At 39.3% G+C, this 21,561-nt stretch overlaps 1 protein-coding gene across 1 annotated transcript in view; it reads left to right on the top strand.

Annotated features, from left to right (window-relative positions):
- Positions 1-21,561, top strand: part of NAT1 (N-acetyltransferase 1) — a 221,574-nt gene that overhangs the window by 175,129 nt on the left and 24,884 nt on the right. Inside the window, exon 16 of the mRNA XM_080267270.1 lies at positions 6,830-7,016. Within this exon, the coding sequence (XP_080123396.1) occupies positions 6,830-7,016 (187 nt within the window). The remainder of the gene's footprint in view (positions 1-6,829; positions 7,017-21,561) is intronic.

Genomic DNA, 21,561 nt, shown 5'->3' with positions numbered 1-21,561 from the left:
CTTGTCTCCCTCCCTGCCCTCCCCCACCCCTACTCGTAACCCTCCCTGTCCCCTCACCCTCCCTCACCTCTGCTTGTGTCTCCTACCCATCCCCCTGCCCTTCCCCTGCTCGTCTCCCTCCAATCCACCTGCTTGCCTCCTTCCTGTCCCCCTGCCCTACCCCTGCTTGTCTCCTTCCAGTCCCCCTGCCCTCCCCCTGCTTGTCTCCTTCCTGTGCCCCTGTCCCTGGATAGCTCATTGCTGCCTGTCTGGCTGTAGCCTGTCAGTTGCCCTCCCAAAGCAAGAGCATTGTTTAAAAAGATATTACCTATGATGTTTCTGTGTCAGTCTCTGTTGATTGAATAAGATGTATGAGGGTTTGGGTTTGGGCCTAAAATGCATCTCTGGCTTTTCTTCAGTATCTTAAGGGGAAAATTGCTTTGATATGTATATCGGAAGAAGTCCGGGTTAACGGGGAAGTCCAGATATTGCTTTTATCTGACTTTCATGTTTTTTGAAATGGCTTAGGCCCCAATTATTCTGTATAATTATAGTGAGGTTTTACTGTGTGTGTGTGTGTGTGTGTGCATATGCATGTGTGTGTGTGTGTGTGTGCATGCATGTGTGTGCTTACCATATTGTTCTTACCTAATTGTATCTTTACAGGAATGAGTCAAGCTCGTACTGTCCCATGTATTAAACCATTTTTATTATACAAATCCTTAAATTTATGAATAGAGTTGGTGCACACAATTCCATTCAGTATTGCATTCCACTGATCAGTGGCCTTGTTTGGGAAACAATTTCCTTACATCCTTATCGCCTCTCTTTTTATGTATTTTTTTGCAGTGTCCTCTTGCTGATGCTTCCCCATTGGTTATATATTCATTTATGTATTTTCTCTTTTTCCTTGAGGTGCATTTGTATAGCATAATCATGTCACCTTTTTTTCCATCTCTGCTGTAGTGTTGGTAGATTCAGTTTATCTAGTCCTTCTTCGTAGCTTAGGTCCCTTAAGCTTGGTACCCATCTTGTAGCTGCCCTTTGTACTTTTTCAGTCTTATCTATGTTTTTTTTTTTTTTTTAAATATATATAAATAGATGATTGCAGACTACTGATGCATAGTCCAGGATTGGTCTGATGAATGATATTTTGGTCTTGCTCAGCATATCTTCATTTATATATGTGAATGCTATTCTCATATTTGCAAGCATTGTATACATGTTCCGTACCTTCTCACTGATGTGGTCAGCCGGAGATAGTCTGTTATTGATAATCACTTCTAGGTCCTTCTCTCTGTCTGATATGTGTAGGGTTAAACTAGGGTTGAACTTCCCTACTTATAATCCCAGTTTGGTCTTTTTTCACTTTTTCCAAACTTAATTACATGACACTTGTCCACATTAAATTCCATTTGCCATTTATTACGCCATTCACGAAGTTTATTTAATTCTTCATGTAGCCCTCGGCAGGTATTAGTGGTAGTAATTTTCCTCTGTATTTTTGCATCACCAGCAAACATATTTAGATCGCTTCCATTTCCAGTGTTACTGTCTGTCATTTATATATACTAATGACCCAAGGGTCGGAGGATCGAATCCACCCAACGTTCGTAGGTAGACATCAGGAAGGACATCCGGTCATAATATGCTACACGCTCCAGTCCAAAAGTCCTCTACTCAGGGACAATGCCTTAGCCCTTGAGGGATACCAGGTGTAAAACCAAATTATTATTTATATTTTATAAAAACATTATTGGTGCCAGCACTGAGCCCTGTGGAACTCTGCTAGTCACTTCCCTCCGTGATGAGTACCAGTAATTTCCCCTTAGTACTGTTCTTTTTCCCCCCCCCCTTTGTGTGTGTGTGTGAAAATCCTGGATCCAACAGTATAGATTGCCTTGGATTCATCCTTTGATGGTACAGTTTTCATAAAAGTCTTTGGTGTGGTACTCTGTTAAATTCATTCATTCATTCATTGCCAGACGCCATGTATCCCAGACAGGGTGGCCAAGGGCTTAGAGTTAATTGTTTTACAGGGAGGGGCACTAATCCTCCACCAACCCCACTTGACCTTGAAATCTAAATAAATACTGTCTGCCCATCCTTCTCTTTTCTGTAATGTTTCTGTAACTCTTATCATAGTAGCTTAATAGATTAGTAACACATGAGTAACTCTGTCATAGTAGCTTAACCCGTCATGTCCTGAGCTATTTCACACCTCTGACACTCCCCAATCCCGAGGTATTTTCGAAAAAAAAAAAATTTTGGCTAAAACCTCCGCTTTTGGTGAGAAACATCGAAAATTCATAGAGAAATCACTCACCTGAGGTTTAAAATACTCGAACCAGGTAGGAGTACATCCTTACCTGACTGGGTTTTCTAACAGGCTGGCACCAAAGAAAACGAGTTCTATGGGAGGGTAACTATTTCACACAACTCATAAACGGTATTTATTTATTTACTTGGTACGGATTTACAGTATATGTAGTTTGAGAGTATATTGGTTTTCAAGCAGTAATATTGGCATTATAAGCATTGTTTCACTCACTAACTCATCACCATACCTGACCTTCTTTTGCCACATTACCTGATCATTATTTCTTACTGTTTCTTCTTCTAATGCTATGTAAACATTGTCATCGATTCGGGAATCACTCTGGCCCTGAATATCTTTACTGGCCAGGTCACTGGTAACAGGTGAATTGCCGAGACAATGCCGTGAGGGTGGGAGGGGGGAGGTTATGCGGTGTAAGGCATTGTCCCTGCTTGGCATCTTGTAGAGGAATAGAGGAAGGTGTCCCGTGTATATGTACAAAAAATCACGCGCGGAAATTGAAAATTGTGCAAATTACGGACCTTGCAATTGCACGACGTACCAGTACGTCGCTGGGACTGGTAAATGCAAAGTGTTGCAACGTACCCATACGTCGACAGGACGGGGCGGGTCAATAGATTAGTAACACATGATTTTCCCTTTCTAAAACCAAACTGCTTTTCTGTTGTCATATTTTGTTCTTCTAGATCATTTACCCAAACTTTTCTTATCAGCTTTTCTAGTATCTAACAACACTGGTCAGTGATACTGATCAGTAGTTGAGTGGATTCTGTTATTCCCTTTCTTGAATAGGGAAACAATGTTTCCATTCTTCCACATTTCAGGTAGTTTACCTATACCTAAGGATTCCTTGAATATTAAATACAGTGGTCTGCATAACTCTTCTGCACATTCATGTGAATTTTTGTCAGGACCATATGCATTTCCTTAGTTTAATTTACTTAACTCTTCCTGTATTTCTTTTTCTGATATTTGTAGATCTGGTAATGTGTGTGGGCATGTATGTTCCATATCATCTCTTTCAAAATTATTTTCTTCTGTAAAAACTGATTGGAAGTTTTTATTTAGTGCTTCACAAATATCTTTCTCTTATGTGAAGATGATCCCCTCATCTGTAATGGACTGTATTTTATCTTTAACTTTTGGTTTTGCATTGGATATAACTGTAAAATAGCTTGGGTTGGTCACTGCTTTTCTTTATAATGTCTCCCTCAAACTGTCTTTGAGGTTCCCTCCTTGTCCTTGTATAATCATTACTTGCCTGTTTATAGTTGATATATGCCATCTCACTATTGTCTTTTGTATCTATTCCACAGCAAATCTCTTTTTTCTTCTGATTTTTTACATTTTCTGTTAAACAATTTCTTTATTTTCATTTCTGTTTCTTTGTGCTGAGGGATGTATTTTGGACTCTTGTTTCATAAAAAGCACAATTTTCAATATATAACATTTAAATCATGCCCTTTAAGCTTCTTTTCCCAATCTCTTTCCAAGAAGTACTTCGTCAGGTCATGATAGTTGCCCTTTTTGTAGTTTAGACTCTGTAACTCTCATTACTGGTAACTATGTTGTATGCAATCTTGAAGTTACAATTTAATACCGGTACTGCATGGTCGCTTTTGCCGATTGGAGTATCTGTCTATCTATCTATCTATTGCCAGATGCTTCAGTCCCATATGGAGTGGCCACAAACAAATCGCCTCCACGTCGCCTGCTCCCAACTCACACCTCCCTCTCTCATATACCACTCCACCCTATCCCTCCATCTCATCCTTGGCCTCCCCCTCCCTCTCCCCCCCTCCACCTCACTCACGTACACTCCTCGTCTGTCTCTCACCCTCCATCTTCTTCACATGGCCAAACCACCTCAGTGTGTTCCTTCTAATGCTTCCTATCACATCCACATTCACACCACAATGCTCCTTTATATCCTCATTTGTCAGCCTCTCTCTCCATATGACTCCACAGGCTCCTCTTAAATAACTCATTTCCACTGCTCTCACTCTTGATTTGTGTCCTTCCAACAACATCCAAGCTTCACTTCCTACGTTAGAGTTGGTATCACAGTACTGTCATGTAGTAACTTTTTCACTTCCATGCTCACTTCCCTGTTTCTTATTACTGCTGTTAAGGAACCAACAACCTTTCTTCCTTGTTGTACCCTTTCAAGCACTTCACCCTCCAAACGTCCATCCTTACTCATCACACTACCCAAGTACTGTACTTAAACGTACTCACATTTTCCATTTCCTCACCATCCAACCTCACTGTACATTCACTGACTTCACCTCTCTCAAAGACCATCACTTTACTCTTCCCTGCATTCACCTTTAGATTCCGTTTCTTACACACACACTCCCAAACTCATCCACCAAGCCTTGCTGCTCCCCTTTGTCTTCATTCAACAACACAGTATCATCTGCAGACAACATTACAGAGAGTTTCCAAACACTACCCTCTCTCACCAGGGCCACTCCAACATCCACTACCTTACCTTGTACCTCATTTATTACCCCATCTATGTACAGATTGAACATCCATGGAGACATGACACATCCCTGTTTCAACCCAACCTTCAAAGAGGAAAATTCACTTAGTTCACCATCCACACGCACTGCAGCCTTAGCACCATCATACATACTCTTCACAGCATTCAACAACTTCCCATCTACTCCATATATTCTTAATACTTTCCATAATCCTTGTCTATCCACCGTCATATGTTTTTTCCAAATCCATGAAAGCCACATACAACTTCTTTCCCTTCTCTAGTAGAAACTTTTCCACTAAAGATCTAAGAATGAATATCTGATCTCCACAACCTCTCCCTTTCCTAAAGCCTCCCTGTTCTTCAACTATTTCCTCTGTTCTTTCCATAACTCTGTCAATAAGTATCCTACCATACACTTTTCCTATTATACTAAGAAGGCAAATGCCCCTATGATTACCACACACTTCTTTTTCCCGTTTTCCTTTGTACAGTCGCCCCAAGAAGTGATGGCAGAGTTTCAGATTGCTTCGGTCACTCTGCACTGCCATACGTTCAATAAAAACTGAGAATATAACGTAAACATTCATTGCCTTCATCACGTCATATCAAATAAATTATATATTATATCGCGCTAAGAAGGATGTAAAATGAATAACAGGAGGCAGTGATATATTAAAGTTAATAGTTACCTTTCCTGATTTGAATGAATGTGAAATGTATTACTCCGCGCGCGGTGGGCAGTAGGCCTATTACTCCGTGTTCCTGATTTCAAATACAGATTCTCTAGTTTTGAAGACCAGTTAAGGAAACTTCTAGTGACTGCAATACACTGCATTATTTTCAGATGCTATGGTGATGATGCAGCAACAATAAGGATGCCATAACAAAGAAATTATTCTTCGTAATGATGCCCTACCTGCGGTAGCAGCAAGACCCTACTGTCTTTTTATTCCGTCTTCCTCTCACCAATAATAATTATAATTAGCAACTTTTTTCTCAATTGATGCAATTTTTTTTTTAGTTGTAAGTAGGTATGACAGATTCAGCCTTTTTCTCTTTCACTAGGCAATAAGCAGGACCAAAACATGAGTTCATAAACTCTTGCAATGCAAAAGCACGCAATATTTACTCCATCTTTTAATCTTAATATCTGTCTTTTAAAATGAACTGTAATGTCCTGCTGAACAGAAAATGCTGATCTGGAAGTTTTGAACTCAATTATTTTATTACTCTCGCTAATTGATTATGCAATGAGGATATCAGATTAAAGTTTGCATTCTCCAAGGAGCTCCGACTCTAGGCAGATTTCGAGGTTCTTTTTTATACTTCTTTCACCGATAGCCGTCTGGCATATATTAAATATTCCAGAGATATTACTTAATGGAAAACTGGCCGAAGGCAGTGAAATAACTGCATGTCTTTGAGTAAATGTTATCTCCTTTCGTGAGTGTTGATCGAAACATTTAAAATAGCTTACTGGCTTATGCCGCCTTCCCACTTTCTGTCATCGTGCATGGAGAAATTGGAAACGGAAATAAATAACTTCAAATTATTCCCTAGTATTGTAACGGAAATTATTTTATAAATAATAATTACTTATTTTAATTTTTTATTGAAGCTCCCTTTTGTTCAGTCTTAAGCTGCTAAAAAATTATTGCGTGTTACCATACTAGATTTGAACTCCACAAATTATTCCTGACTGTCCCTGAGCGATAGTTGTGAAATTTCAATTAGTTCCGTTTAGGATTTCCTATTATCGTAACTAACGAACTGCTTCCTATGATTTTGTAATATATAGGTACCTTGACATTGATTTATTTTTTTTTGTAACAATTTTACGTACTGTATTAGGTTTCACATCGTAGAGATCTAAGGAAGAGTATGTGCACCATCGCTGACCGAAAACTTCTGGATACTCCGCCGTCACTTCTTAGGCCGACTGTACAAGGGAATAATTATACCTGAGATTTTATTCTGGATTTATTTTTATTTTTTTTTAAATTTTTTTTTTCCCCTACCAGGAGACTACAATGGGGTCCGGTTGCGATCCAACAGTCATACCCGAGAAAGTAGTGACTGAGCAGGAGCTGGAGTTGCTGGCCAAGTTCAAGCCTGTGCTCCAGGCATTCCTCCATGATCATCTTACACTCCAAGTTACTGCTGTTTATGCTCTGCAGGTCTTCACCTATACTCACAACTTCCCCAAGGGTAATTATACCAGTCTTCGTGTGTGTGTACAGTACAGCATAAAAAGTATAAACAGTACTGCTGAATATACAGTTGGTGTTTGCTTGTCAGACATTGGAGGCAGTCTTCCATAAACTGAGTCAGATTAATGGTATTCAGAGTATAATATGCTAGACTGCTGCTAAGTGAAGGGGATTAGCACAGGTAAAATTTGGATGATTTCAAGGAGGAGTGTTTCTTCCATAATATGGAAATTGACCCAAGTTTTAGAATTTCTTTTATCCTGTGTAGAATATCCAGCAACAGTTCAGTAAGTACCCAATTATTTGAAAAAAATTCTCTTACACTTTGTCAAGTAAGGCAGAGCCTTCAGATTGAAATGCTTTGAAATATTATCCATTAATCCTTTCAGTCAGGACTTTTTTTTTTTTTTTTCTTTTTTTTTTTTTTTTTTTCCCACACCCAAAAGATATTTGACAACTAGTATTAAAGTATGGTAAGATGGATGGGTGGTTATGCTGTAACAATGTAGGGAAGAAGACCATTTAGAGAACATTGTAGTATTGAATTCTCAAGTTTAGGATGATACGTAGGGTGGTGGTGTAGTGTGATTTCAATTTGTGTCAGTCTCATTTTCTGGCCACTTCTGAGGGGATCACCTCAGGGTAAAGTTGAAAATCTATTACACCAGCACCTCAGCATTTATGGAATTAGCTTCACGAGTTCACGTATCTGTGAGGTAGCCTTGGATGTTCAAATGTTAAAGAAAATTTAGTTTTTCAAAAAGTGCACCAAGTGATGGCACCTATTGCATCATGGTGTATGCATCACCTACCCTGAGTGACAAGCACTTTCTCAGTCTTACACCTGAAGTTATGTAGAATATGTGTAGAAAATGTGCATATATATATATATATATATATATATATATATATATATATATATATATATATTCTGTACACACACTGTAAATGAAAGGGCATGCGTGGTCATTGGTGTTTCAGTGGGCGCAATGGTCAACAAAACTATCAGATGAGTGAGTCGTGTAGAGAATATGCATGGGGACACCGTTATGCAAGGGTGTTCGTTAGGGCATTGGTTGTGATCATTGATGCAGCAGTGTGTGTAATGGTCGGTAAAACTCTATTAGGTGAATGAGAGACGGAGCCAGTTGGGGAGACAGGAAAAGTCAGTCTGTTTGCTATTGCAGTATATACCACTGAAAAAAACACACACACACACACACACACACACACACACACACACACACACACACACACACACACACACACACACACACACACACACACACACACACACACACACACACACACACACACACACACACAAATGTTTGTAGTATTTTCGGTAACATCTGTTTTTGTACTGTAAGTGTAAGTTGTAACCAACCTCAATCATGGCCGAAAATGTAAACACGGAGGGACTCGAATTTCCAGGATTTGATAGAAATACTGATGTCATGGATCTGGTTAAAACATTGATTATGAAGGTTTAGTGAACTTGAAAAGAAAGTGGAGAATCTGGTGTTAAAAGATGTGTCTGAGAATACAGAGATTACTATACAGAGTCTGATTCAGTCTAATGAGACGGCAAATGAAAAGATATTTGAAGCGTGAAAATATTGAATTGAGGAGAAAACTAGAAGAGAGTACTAATAAAACGGAGAAGGTGAGCAGTGTATTGGAAGAGCATAAGGCAAAGTGGGCACACGTAGAAGAAGAACAGAAAGAAGTGGTCAGCTTATGAGAAATCATCCAGGAAGAATGAGAAATGAATAAGATAAAATTGGAAGAAAATGTAGTGAAAATACTGAAGAAAAAAGAGAAAATAGTGAGAGAAACTGTAGAAAGGAACAGATGCGTGGTAATATTTGGAAACGGGGGAGGAAGAGAAGGTTAGATCCGTGAGACTCGAGAAAGACACGAACCTGACAAGAGGAATATTAGGTAAGATTGATCCCGAAGGAGACAAGTGGGTAAAAGAAATTGAAGAAGTAAGGAGAATAAGGCCTTTTAAGAAAGGGGAAACAAGACCAATGAGAGTCAAGTTGTCAGCAGAAAGTGTAGTGGATGATAAAGTGACCTGGAAATTAAGCAAAGAGGCAGGGATGGAAAATGTTATAATAAGAAAAGATTTGAATGAAGAAGAGAGTGAAGTTTTAAAATCATTGAAGGAAGAAGTAAAGGAAAAAAATGATAGGAGGACAGAGGAGGAATGTAATACTCTTTTTTTGGAGAGTAATGGATATGAAAGAGGAAGTGGTATTTAAGGAAATAGAAGTGAAAGAAACTAAGGGGGACGGCTGTGAAAGATCAGAAGTTGAGGAAGTGGTACTGACGGAGAGTAGGAGAGAAGAGGGTATAAAAAACATCAAAAATAATTTGAAGGTGATATATACTAATGTTGACGGTTTAATATTGGCAAGGCTTGAAATTAACGATTTCTTGAGAGAACGCGAACCTGATGTCATGTGCTTTGTAGAGACCAAATTAAGAGAAGATATTGATGTTCATTTTGGAGATGGTAAATACAAACTGTGGAGAAAAGACAGAAAAGAAAAAACGGGAGGAGGAGTGATGATAGCAGTGAAGAACAACATAAATGTAGATACCGTGGAAATGGGAGAAGGCAGGGCTGAAGTGATATATATGAAATTAGAAACTGGAGAGACTGTTAAGAGAGATATGGCAGTAGTGTATGTTCCCCCTAAGATGAGAGCATGGAATGATGACGAATACCAGGAGATATTGTCAGATACGGCTAGCTGTTTACAAAAAATAATTGAGAAAAGCAATAATATAATTTTGGTGGGTGACTTTAATTGTAAAGAGGTGAACTGGGAGGAATGGTACTCGGGAGGCGGCATGGATTTGTGGGGCACAATATTATTAAATATAATAATGAATAATGTGATGACGCAATGGGTCAAAGAAGAGACACGGTTTCGAGGTGAGGACACACCTGCAAGGTAAATTTACTGTTTACCAAAGAACCTGATGTAATAGAATCATTGAAATATCTCTGTCCTTTAAGAAAAAGTGATCATGTGGTCATTGAGTTCCAGATGATAATAGGGAACGTCGAATCAAGAGACGAGCTTCATAGACAGGGAAGATACAACTTTGGGAAAGCAAATTTTACAGGATTGAGAAACTTTTTTGAAAATGCGGATTGGAGAAAATTCAGAGAAACAAGAGAGATACAGGGGAAGTGGGATATCTTTCTAGACCTCTGTAATTTGGGAGTGGAAAAATTTGTACCAAGAGCAAGAGGGAAAGAAAACAGGAAAAAGGAAATGGTTTAATAGAAGGTGTATGATAGCAAAAAAAGAGAGAGATAAGGCGTGGAACAATTGGAGAAAGAGAGGTAACAACAGAACAAAGGAAGAATATAAAAGAATTAGAAATGAATACACAAGAATACGTAGAGAAGAAGAAAGGAATTTTGAAAAAGGTATAATAGACAAATGCAAGGATTAACCCAAACTGTTTTTTAGATTTGTTAATGGCAAACTGAAACAAAAGGAAGGAATCACCAAACTGAAAGTAAAAGGAGAGGTCTATAAAGATGCAGCAATGCAAGCTGAGATAATGAACAAATGTTTCCGATCGGTTTTCACTAATGAAAAAGACTTTGAGGAAGGGGAGGGAGTGATTAGAAATGTACCGGTGATAAAAGATATAAAAGTGGAGGTACAGGAAGTGTATAAATTACTGGAAACTCAAAATGTAAGGAAAGCCCCAGGACCTGATGGTATTTCTAATTGGGTACTGAAGGAATGCAGAGAACAACTGGCGGATAAAATTCACAGTTTAATCGTGTGTTCTCTGGAACAGGGGAAAGTGCCACAAGAATGGAAGAGGGCAAATGTGGTACCAATTTATAAGGGAGGAAACAGGGAAGAACCCCTGAATTATAGACCTGTGTCTCTAACCAGCATGGTCGCAAAATTGTGCGAGAGCATCCTGAAAGACAGATGGATAAAATATCTAGAAGAGATGAATATTTTGGCTGAATGTCTGTTTGGATTCAGAAGTGGAAGTTCATGTGGCTTTTACTCAAGAGCGATTGACATGGTACGGGAGAGAGTTGGTTGAGTGGATTGTGTGTACTTAGAGAAGGCCTTTGACAAGGTACCTCATAAGAGACTAATGTGGAAACTAGAATATATAGGAGGACTGAAGGGGAAACTTCTGGAATGGATGAGAGACTTTTTGAGAGACAGACAAATGAGGACAGTAATAAAGGATAGGATGTCTGGATGGAGGGAAGTAACAAGTGGAGTCCCTCAAGGCTCGGTGTTGGCGCCAGTAGTGTTCCTGATTTACGTAAATGATATGGTAGATGGAGTGAACAGTTATGCAAGTCTGTTTGCTGATGATGTAAAGATCTTGAGAAAGGATGTCTGGATGGAGGGAAGTAACAAGTGGAGTCCCTCAAGGCTCGGTGTTGGCGCCAGTAATGTTCCTGATTTACGTAAATAATATGGTAGATGGAGTGAACAGTTATGCAAGTCTGTTTGCTGATGATGTAAAGATCTTGAGGAAGGTAGAGGTTGAGGAGGATTGTAAAATGCTGCAGGAGGATCTGGATAGGTTACATGATTGGAGCCGGACATGGGAAATGAAATTTAATGTAAAGAAATGTAAAATATTGGAAATGGGTAAAAAGTACCAGGAGGCCATCACTGAATTATTTGTTGGGTAATGAATTAATCACAAAAATGAAAGGAAGAGAAAGATTTGGGTGTGCTGGTCCAAGATAGTTTGTCACCAGAGAAGCACATTAACAAGATAGTTGGAGAGACTTATAAACTCTTGACTAACATAAGAGTAGCATTTCATTATATGGATGAGGAGATGATGAAAAAATTAATAGTGGCCATGATCCGCCCCAGGTTAGAAAATGCAGCGGTAGTGTGGTCCCCACACAAAAAGAAATATATAAACAAGATTGAGAGAATACAAAGAACAGCAACCAAGATTGTCCCCAGTCTGGCAGACCTGTCATACAGAGAGAGGCTGGAAAAGTTGGATTTGCCTTCCTTAGAGGAAAGGAGAAAGAGGGGAGACATGATTGCAGTGTTAAGAACCATGGTGGGAATAGATAAAATTGACAAAGATATGTTTGTATGGGATAAGAGAGTAACAAGAGGACACGGAATGAAATTGAAAAAGTCAAGCTGCTTGAAGGATATCAAGAAATATAGCTTTCCATACAGAAGTATAGACTTATGGAATAGCCTGGACAAAGAGATCGTCCAGTCTAAAAACTTAAATGAGTTTAAAGCTAAATTTGACTTATTGAGAAACAGCGACAGAAACCCACGAGCATAGCATGTTCCGTGTGTATCACAATTAGGTATATTAGGTAAATACATAAATATTTGGAACGACTTAGACGAAGAGGTGGTGCATGAGAAAAACATTCATGTGTGTAAAGGTAGACTTGATAAATGTGGATTTGGAGACAGGACAACACGAGCATTGCTCAATTCCTGTATACTACAAATAGGTAAACACACACACACACACACACACACACACACACACACACACACACACACACACACACACACACACACACACACACACACACACACACACACACACACACACACACGAGCAGCCGGAGAGAGAGGTCGTCCCAGGCATCGCTCCTATCCTTGAGTAGTTTCAGGAATTTTGTCTGTCCTGTCTCCTAGGGTCTTTCTTTAAATTTAAAATAATGAAAGTTGGTAGACCACCAAAAATGTAAAGATTTGTTGGCAATAGTATACATGAATGTTTGTGGCTTATTCGGTAACAACTGTTTAGGTACTTTACCGGTACGTTAAAGATGGCCGAAAATGTAAACAATGAGGGAATGGAATTTCAAGGATTTGATGCTAATACTAATGTCATGGACCTGGTGAAAACATTAATTATGAGGATTAGTGAACTCGAAAAAAAAGTAGAGAATCTAGTGATAAAGGATGTGTCAGGAAATACGGAAACCACCATACAGAGTCTAATCCAGTCCAACGAAACAGCCAATGAAGAGATTAAGAATTTGAAGAGGGAAAATGTTGAACTGAGGAGGAAACTTGAAGAGAGTACCAATAAAACGGAGAAGGTGAGTAATGTACTAGAAGAACACAAGGCAAAGTGGGCACACGTAGAAGAAGAACAGAAAGAAGTGGTCAGCTTAAGAGAGATCATCCAGGAAGAAAGGGAAATGAACAAGAAAGAAATGGAAGAAAATGTAGTGAAAATACTGAAGAAAAAAGAGAAAATAGTGAGAGAAACTGTAGAAAGGAACAGATGTGTGGTAGTATTTGGAAACAGGGAAGAGGAAGAAAAGGTTAGGTTCGCAAGACTCGAGAGAGACACGAACATGGTGAGAGGAATATTAGGCAAGATTGACCCCGAAGGAGACAAATGGGTAAAAGAAATTGAGGAAGTAAGGAGGATAGGGCCTTATAAGAAAGGGGAAACAAGACCAATGAGAATCAAGTTTACATCAGAAAGTGTAATAAATGAGATACTTAAAGTGACCTGGAAATTAAGCAAAGAGGCAGGGATGGAAAATATTATAATAAGAAAAGATCTGAATGAAGAAGAAAGAGAAGTTTTAAAATCATTAAAGGAAGAAGTAAAGGAAAAAAATGATAAGAGGACAGAGGAAGAACGTAATACTTTTTTTTGGAGAGTATTGGATATGAAAGTAAGGAAATGGTATTTAAGGAAATAGAAGTGAAGGAAACTAGGGGGGATGGTTGTGAAAGATCAGAAGTTGAGGAAGTGGTACGGACAGAGAGTAGGAGAGAAGAGGGTATTAATAATGTCAAAAATAATTTGAAGGTGATATATACTAATGTTGATGGTTTCATATCGACAAGGATCGAAATTAATGATTTCTTGAGAGAACATGAATCTGATGTCATGTGCTTTGTAGAGACCAAATTAAGAGAAGATATTGATGTTCATTTGGGAGATGGTAAATACAAACTGTGGAGAAAAGACAGAAAAGAAAAAAAGGGAGGAGGAGTGATGATAGCAGTGAAGAACAACATAAATGTAGATACTGTGGAAATGGGAGAAGGCAGGGCTGAAGTGATATATATGAAATTAGAAACTGGAGAGAATGTTAAGAGAGATATGGCAGTAGTGTATGTTCCCCCAAAGACGAGAGCATGGAAGGATGACGAATACCATGAGATGTTGTCAGATATGGCTAGCTACTTGCAAAAAATAATTGAGAAAAGCAATAATATAATTTTGGTGGGTGACTTTAATTGTAAAGAGGTGAACTGGGAGGAATGGTACTCGGGAGGCGGCGAGGATTCGTGGGGTACTATGTTATTAAATATAATAATGAATAATGTGATGACGCAGTGGGTCAAAGAAGAGACACGGTTTCGAGGTGAGGACACACCAGCAAGGTTAGATTTACTGTTCACCAAAGAACCTGATGTAATAGAATCATTGGAATATCTCTGTCCTTTGGGAAAAAGTGATCACGTGGTCATTGAGTTCCAGATGTTAATAGGAAACGTCGAGCCAAGAGACGAGCTTCATAGACAGGGAAGATACAACTTTGGCAAAGGAAATTTTACGGGATTGAGAAACTTTTTTGAAAATGCGGATTGGAGAAAATTCAGAGAAACAAGAGAGATACAGAGGAAGTGGGATATCTTTCTAGACCTCTATAATTTGGGAGTGGAAAAATTTGTACCAAGAGTAAGAGGGAAAGAAAACAGGAAAAAGGAGTGGTTTAATAGAAGGTGTATGATAGCCAAAAAAGAGAGAGATAAGGCGTGGAACAATTGGAGAAAGAGAGGTAACGACAGAACAAAGGAAGAATATAAAAGAACAAGAAACGAATACACAAGAATACGTAGGGAAGAAGAAAGGAATTTTGAAAAAGGTATAATTGACAAATGCAAGGATGAACCCAAACTGTTTTATAGATTTGTTAATGGCAAACTGAAACAAAAGGAAGGAATCACCAAGCTGAAAGTAGATGGAGAGGTCTTTAAGGATGCGGCAGTGCAAGCAGAAATAATGAACAAATGTTTCCAGTCAGTTTTCACTAAAGAAAAGGAGCTTGTGGAAGGGGAGGGAGTGATTAGAAATGTTCCGGTGATGAAAGATATAAAAGTGGAGGTGCAGGAAGTGTATAAATTACTGGAAACTCAAGATGTAAGGAAAGCCCCAGGACCTGATGGAATTTCTAATTGGGTACTGAAGGAATGCAGAGAACAACTGGCGGATAAAATTCACAGCTTAATTGTATGCTCACTGGAAGAGGGGAAAGTGCCAAAAGAATGGAAGAGGGCAAATGTGGTACCAATTTACAAGGGAGGAAACAGGGAAGAACCCCTGAATTATAGACCAGTGTCTCTAACCAGCATGGTCGCAAAATTGTGTGAGAGAATCCTGAAAGACAGATGGATAAAATATCTGGAAGAGATGAATATTTTGGCTGAATGTCAGTTTGGATTCAGAAGTGGAAGGTCATGTGTTTCAAACTTGTTGAGCTTTTACTCAAGAGCGATTGATGTGGTACAGGAGAGAGATGGTTGGGTGGATTGTGTGTACTTAGACTTAGAGAAGGCCTTTGACAAGGTACCTCATAAGAGACTAATGTGGAAACTAGAATATATAGGAGGACTAAAGGGGAAACTTCTGGAATGGATGAGAGACTTTTTGACAGACAGACAAATGAGGACAGTAATAAAGGAAAAGATGTCTGGATGGAGGGAAGTAACAAGTGGAGTCCCCCAAGGCTCAGTGTTGGCCCCAGTAATGTTCCTGATTTACGTAAATGATATGGTAGATGGAGTGAACAGTTATGCGAGTCTGTTTGCTGATGATGTAAAGATCTTGAGGAAGATAGAGGTTGAGGAGGATTGTAAAATACTGCAGGAGGATTTGGATAGGATACACAATTGGAGCCGGACGTGGGAAATGAAATTTAATGTAAAGAAATGTAAAATATTGGAAATGGGTAAAAGTAGCAGGAGACCATCACTGAATTATTTTTTGGGTAATGAATTAATCACAAAAAGGAGAGAAGAGAAAGATTTGGGAGTGCTGGTCCAAGATAGTTTGTCACCAGAAAAGCACATTAACAAGTTAGTTGGAGAGACTTATAAGCTCTTGACTAACATAAGAGTAGCATTTCATTATATGGATGAGGAAATGATGAAAAAATTGATAGTGGCCATGATCCGCCCCAGGTTAGAATATGCAGCGGTAGTGTGGTCCCCACACAAAAAGAAAGATATAAACAAGATTGAGAGAATACAAAGAACAGCAACCAAGATGGTCCCCAGTCTGACAGACCTGTCATACAGAGAGAGGCTGGAAAAACTGGATTTGCCTTCGTTAGAGGAAAGGAGAAAGAGGGGAGACATGATTGCGGTGTTCAGGACCATGGTGGGAGTAGATAAAATTGACAAAGAAGATCTGTTTGTATGGGATAAGAGAGCAACAAGAGGACATGGAATGAAATTGAAAAAGTCAAGCTGCTTGAAGGATATCAAGAAATATAGCTTTCCTTACAGAAGTATAGACTTATGGAATAGCCTGGACAAAGAGATCGTCCAGTCTAAAAACTTAAACGAGTTTAAAGTTAAATTCGACTTATTGAGAAACAGCGACGGAAACCCACGAGCATAGTACATTTCGTGTATATCAGAATTAGGTATATTCTTAAATATTTGGAACGACTTAGACAAAGAGGTGGTGCATGAGAAAAACATTCATGTGTGTAAAGGTAGACTTGATAAATGTGGATATGGAGACAGGACAACACGAGCATTGCTCAATTCCTGTATACTACAAATAGGTAAATACATATACACACTTGGCGAAGTGGGTGGTTACTGTCTCCCTTGAGCAAGGGGATGGGTGTGTGCGTGTGTGAAGGTCACAGCCTTGCCCTTAGATCGGACTATATGAGCTCTCAGCTCCCTTCCGGGAGGGTAAAAGCTGACGATCACGACCGTCAAAGTGATCCTGACCGACCCGGTGAATTACACACACACACACACACACACACATATTGTTAGCAGTCAGTGGAGGCTTTTAATGAGAGGCCATGTAGACTTGAGGATGCAAGAAGGTTCAGCTTGGCAGCACTGTTTATCTACAGTCACAAAAAAGTCACAGAGTTTTCTCCCAGCATTGAGTACTGTTCTCTATATTTCTTATTCCTCCCCAAACAACTGTGGATGGTATTCTGCATTCTCATGCTATCGTGTAATTCATATTGCTGTGACCAAAATAGTTTGCAGCACCAGCCATAGACCCAGCTGGTCGTGACATCAAAGTTTGGTCATGGCTGTACATATTCGTAAGACCTGGCAGCATTCAGCTGGGTAAATGATGTTTCCATATGTTGATGCATTGCTAGTAATAAAATTTTTATGCCTATGTCATGATCATATATATATATATATATATATATATATTTTATAGCACGCACACATGCACGCACAAAAAAAAAGCCCTGACATTAGAGATGTTTCACTGATATGTGTTTAGCAGTCAGTGGAGCCTTTTAATGTAAAGCACCCGATCACTACTTTGGTGATATTGCAGCTGAATATATGCCAATTCATTTGTTCAGTAGAGAATACTTTGTGGACATAATTTTACTTATATATTTAATTAATTTTTTTAACCCGTACCATCCCAGGCATGTTTGCAATTCTATACCCACCCAATCCCGGACCAAAAACGGAAAAAATTTTAAAAACAATCCAAAAGGACATAAAAAAAGAAAAAAAAAGAAAAAAAAAAAAGTACTCCTTATAGGAGATATAAGAGTAGGATGGCCATCCGACGTATTTTTAGCCCAGTTTCCCAAGCCATGAATGCCGTTTTCCCACCCAGCTGGGAGGGATGAGAGAGAACAGGCGAGGAGAATGGGGGCAAAGTGTTGCCAATATGTTAAGCTACTCATTAGCAAAAAATTAGCTAGATTGAAGCAGTTTGAGACAGGCTACGGACCATCACGTCGCTGGGATTAATTGAGATGTTTTGTACTGTCGGCACCATGCCGACAGCGGGATGGTACAGGTTAATGCAAAGAAGAAGGAACCAAAGGCCAGGAGCCCACAAACCGTTCCTTCCAAGAAAACAGAAACAATACAACAGAGCCAAAATCAAGATCCATTCATTTCAAGATGCCAGGACACACTGCATTTGAAAGACTGGAGATCATAGGAGGTAGGAAATACAGACAGAGGGGGACAGTTCCAGAGTTGACCTGTTGCATGAATGAAGGCCTGAGAATAACAGTTAACTCTTGCATTAGAGAGTTGGACAGAAAACGGATGAGATTTTGTTGCTAGACAGGTGCTACATTCCCATCGTAGAGGTGGAGGGATGCAAGCAGACAGTTTAGAGGAGCAGTGACAATGGAAGTAGCGATGGAAAAGAGATAAAGGTGCAACAATGCGGCGAAGACAGAGGTTGAAGGGAGCCAGTAAGAGGAGAAGAGTTAATGAGACAAAAAGCCTTTGACTTCACCCTACTGATGAGCTGTATGTGGGGAGCCTCACCACACATGAGAGTTGTACTCTATCTTTGACTCCACCCTGTTGAGAAGAGCTGGATGTGGGGAGCCTCCCCAGACATGAGAATTTACTCTACACTGCGAATAAAGCCTGTCTATAAAGTCAACAACTGCGCAAGGGTAAAGAAGATACGGAGTCGGCTTAGCACACCTAATCTCTTGGAAGCAGATTGTGCTAGATGTAATATGTTCTTTCCAAGATTAATCCTGAGAGAATGAAACTCCCAATTATGTTTAAGGATGATGCAGGATTGCACTGGATATTATTAAACATTAATGGGTACTCCTGTGGAAGATTTTTGTCAGGTTGATAGGTGTAAGAACTGAGTCTTTGGGCTGCACTATAAAAACTAAACGCCAGTATTGACGAATGTGAGCGTCTGACGTTCCTGTTTTTGTACCATGAATAAATTTGCCATTCACACCAGGCGTTCGTCACCTGGTTATGGCATGAAATAGTATTGGAATGTCACAGGATGATAAACGCCACAAGAGACCCCCCTTTTGTATAACATTTAAATATTCATAAATATGATAACCAGTTTTTCCATTTATAAAAACTGAATAGTTCAGGAATGAAACTTTCCCTAGCAGGCTAAAATATATGAGAAATACAAGGCTGTTCATAAGATTTTACAAGAGTAAATGCTTCTGTAATGAATATGAGTAAACAAAAACTTCTATGGTGGCGACGTGGCGCATAGTATTGAGTTAGGATAAATTATGCTTTCTGGTTTATTTCAGACTACTTGTGTACTTTCTGAATAGATTTTTGAAATGGCAACTGTTTGAAAGTTGTGGGTTAGCCAGCTCAGTGCTTTAGTTAGCACATTGAGGGCAAGCCAGTAAGCTTTTGCCTCTAGCCCAACAGCATAGTGTGACAGTTCTTGCCTATGAAAAATCATGAATAAATGACATCTAAGAAGTGCATATACAATGTTATATTACATGGCAGAAATTACACATATCAGAGTTTGGTAAGCATTGGTAAATGGTTAGTTTGGTTTGTATTTTTCACCTGTTTTAGTGTTCTCTCTCACAGTTAAGTTTCAGAAATTGATAATAAAACAGACACAAATTTTTCGTCAGTATGTGCAGTCACTTAAGTTATTTCTTGTAAAATGTGATCCATTTTTGCACCAAAATAAATTGATAAGCTGATGTAGTTAACTCTATCAGGCACAGTCACGCGATTCACGTGTTATGTGGATTTTCTCAATTTGTTTAGTCACTCGAATCTCGTTCCTAAGCACATAAAAATTAGCCAAAAATTAAAATTCTGGCGAAATCGCGTCAAATTTTGACGCATTGTAGCGAGTACAGCGCTTTCTAATGGTAAGGCGTTGGCAACACTGAGCTGCCTCATTGGGCCTAGCACGTAGCGATATACCTCAGTCTCTTCCAAGCAGCCAGGCGGTGGGTTGCGTTGTGTCTTCAGTCCCTTTAAACTCCTACTAATTCTCCCCCTCCTTTCTGAGCTGAAGCCTCTATGGACTCAGTGTGATAATGCAATATTTATGAGCATATTTGTATGTGATATTGTCAGTGGAACATAGATATATGTCTCGAGCCGATATACGTGTTCACTGTTGCGGGGTTTTGCCTCTCGCCCTCCCCAAGGCCCATGGTGTGATTACAAATACGTATATAATGAAGCCAATGCCTAAAGTGTATTTTGTGTGAAAGATATTGTGGCTGGCTTGGTGAAAGTATGGAACCATAGTGTGGAATGGGGCAGGCATCACGTACAGTTTTTATAGTCGGGAAGGAAGAATTAGAGGTGTTTAATGATGGAATTATTGTGATTCTGATAGTTAAAATGCATATGGAATTGTGTGAAATATACGTCAAACATGCTGCGGGTGTTCGTGAAGGAGTGTGGTTTGTGCCAATACCATACAGTCGCAGTGAGTGTTCACAGAGAAATATTTCATGCATTCACTGACTTAGCTAAAACAAAGGGCAAGTGTCAGAGACAAGAAATATGCCACAGCCACATATACATACGTATGTCGTGCAGTGAATGTTCGTGGAGAAATCTATTGTGTGGATCGTATGTGTTTTAGGCAAATGTATCGCAAGGAGAGAAGAAAATACGCTGCAGCCACAAACACACACACACACGCGCGCACACTCACCCACACCCACACGCTCACCCACATGCACACGCTCACCCACACGCACACACTCACCCACCCACACACACACACACGCTCACACACTACATAACTCCTCATCTTCAAGCTACTGCCAGCATCTCAACACCTCTGAAGGAAGTGAGTTATCTGTATTTTGTTGATCTGTATATTGACCTATTTCTTTAGTTCAGTATTTTTTACACAAATAAATAATGTATTTTACATACACACATATGAGATGGAAGAAAGTTCAGCTTCTTTGTCAGAACCTAGCAAAAAAACTAGTGGTCATGTCGAGTTTCTGACAGCACAATCAAAAACCTTATGATATTTTACGTGTATACTTTAAGTAAAAAAAGAAAATAATAAAACGTAATGAGCGAAAATATGTAGCCGTGGGTGAGGTAGGGAAAGAGTGTTTTTTATCTCGCGTTTGGGTGGGGAAGAGTATTCTACGTTTGTTGTCCAATTACTGTACTCCAAAACTATTGGACGTATCGATTTCCCGTAAGAACCATGATAAAGAGCAGTAAATTCTACATATGTTCATTTGCTGAATATAAGCCTCTGGGAGCATGTTCTGTTGGAAAAGTTGGGGGAACAGACTTTCGGTAAAGTCGAAAGCGCTCGGAGGAGTAATCTCACTTTGTCGGCCAATTACTCGAAAACTATTGGACGTATCGATTTCCTATAAGAACCATGATAAAGAGCAGTAAATTCTACGTATGTACACGACATAACAATGTAATATCTATGATAAAAATTCGTTGTTACGGAGGCGGGAATATTGCATATGGTGTGAGCACATCACGAAAGAGACGTACGGACGTGAGTTCCCA

The sequence above is a fragment of the Coenobita brevimanus genome, chromosome 23 (assembly GCF_032717465.1).
Source record: "Coenobita brevimanus isolate Jiangsu-jjx chromosome 23, ASM3271746v2, whole genome shotgun sequence".
In the NCBI taxonomy this organism is placed as follows: Eukaryota; Metazoa; Arthropoda; class Malacostraca; order Decapoda; family Coenobitidae; genus Coenobita; species Coenobita brevimanus.
Note: the sequence above shows the minus strand (reverse complement) of the source record. Positions and strands in the feature narration are given on the sequence as shown.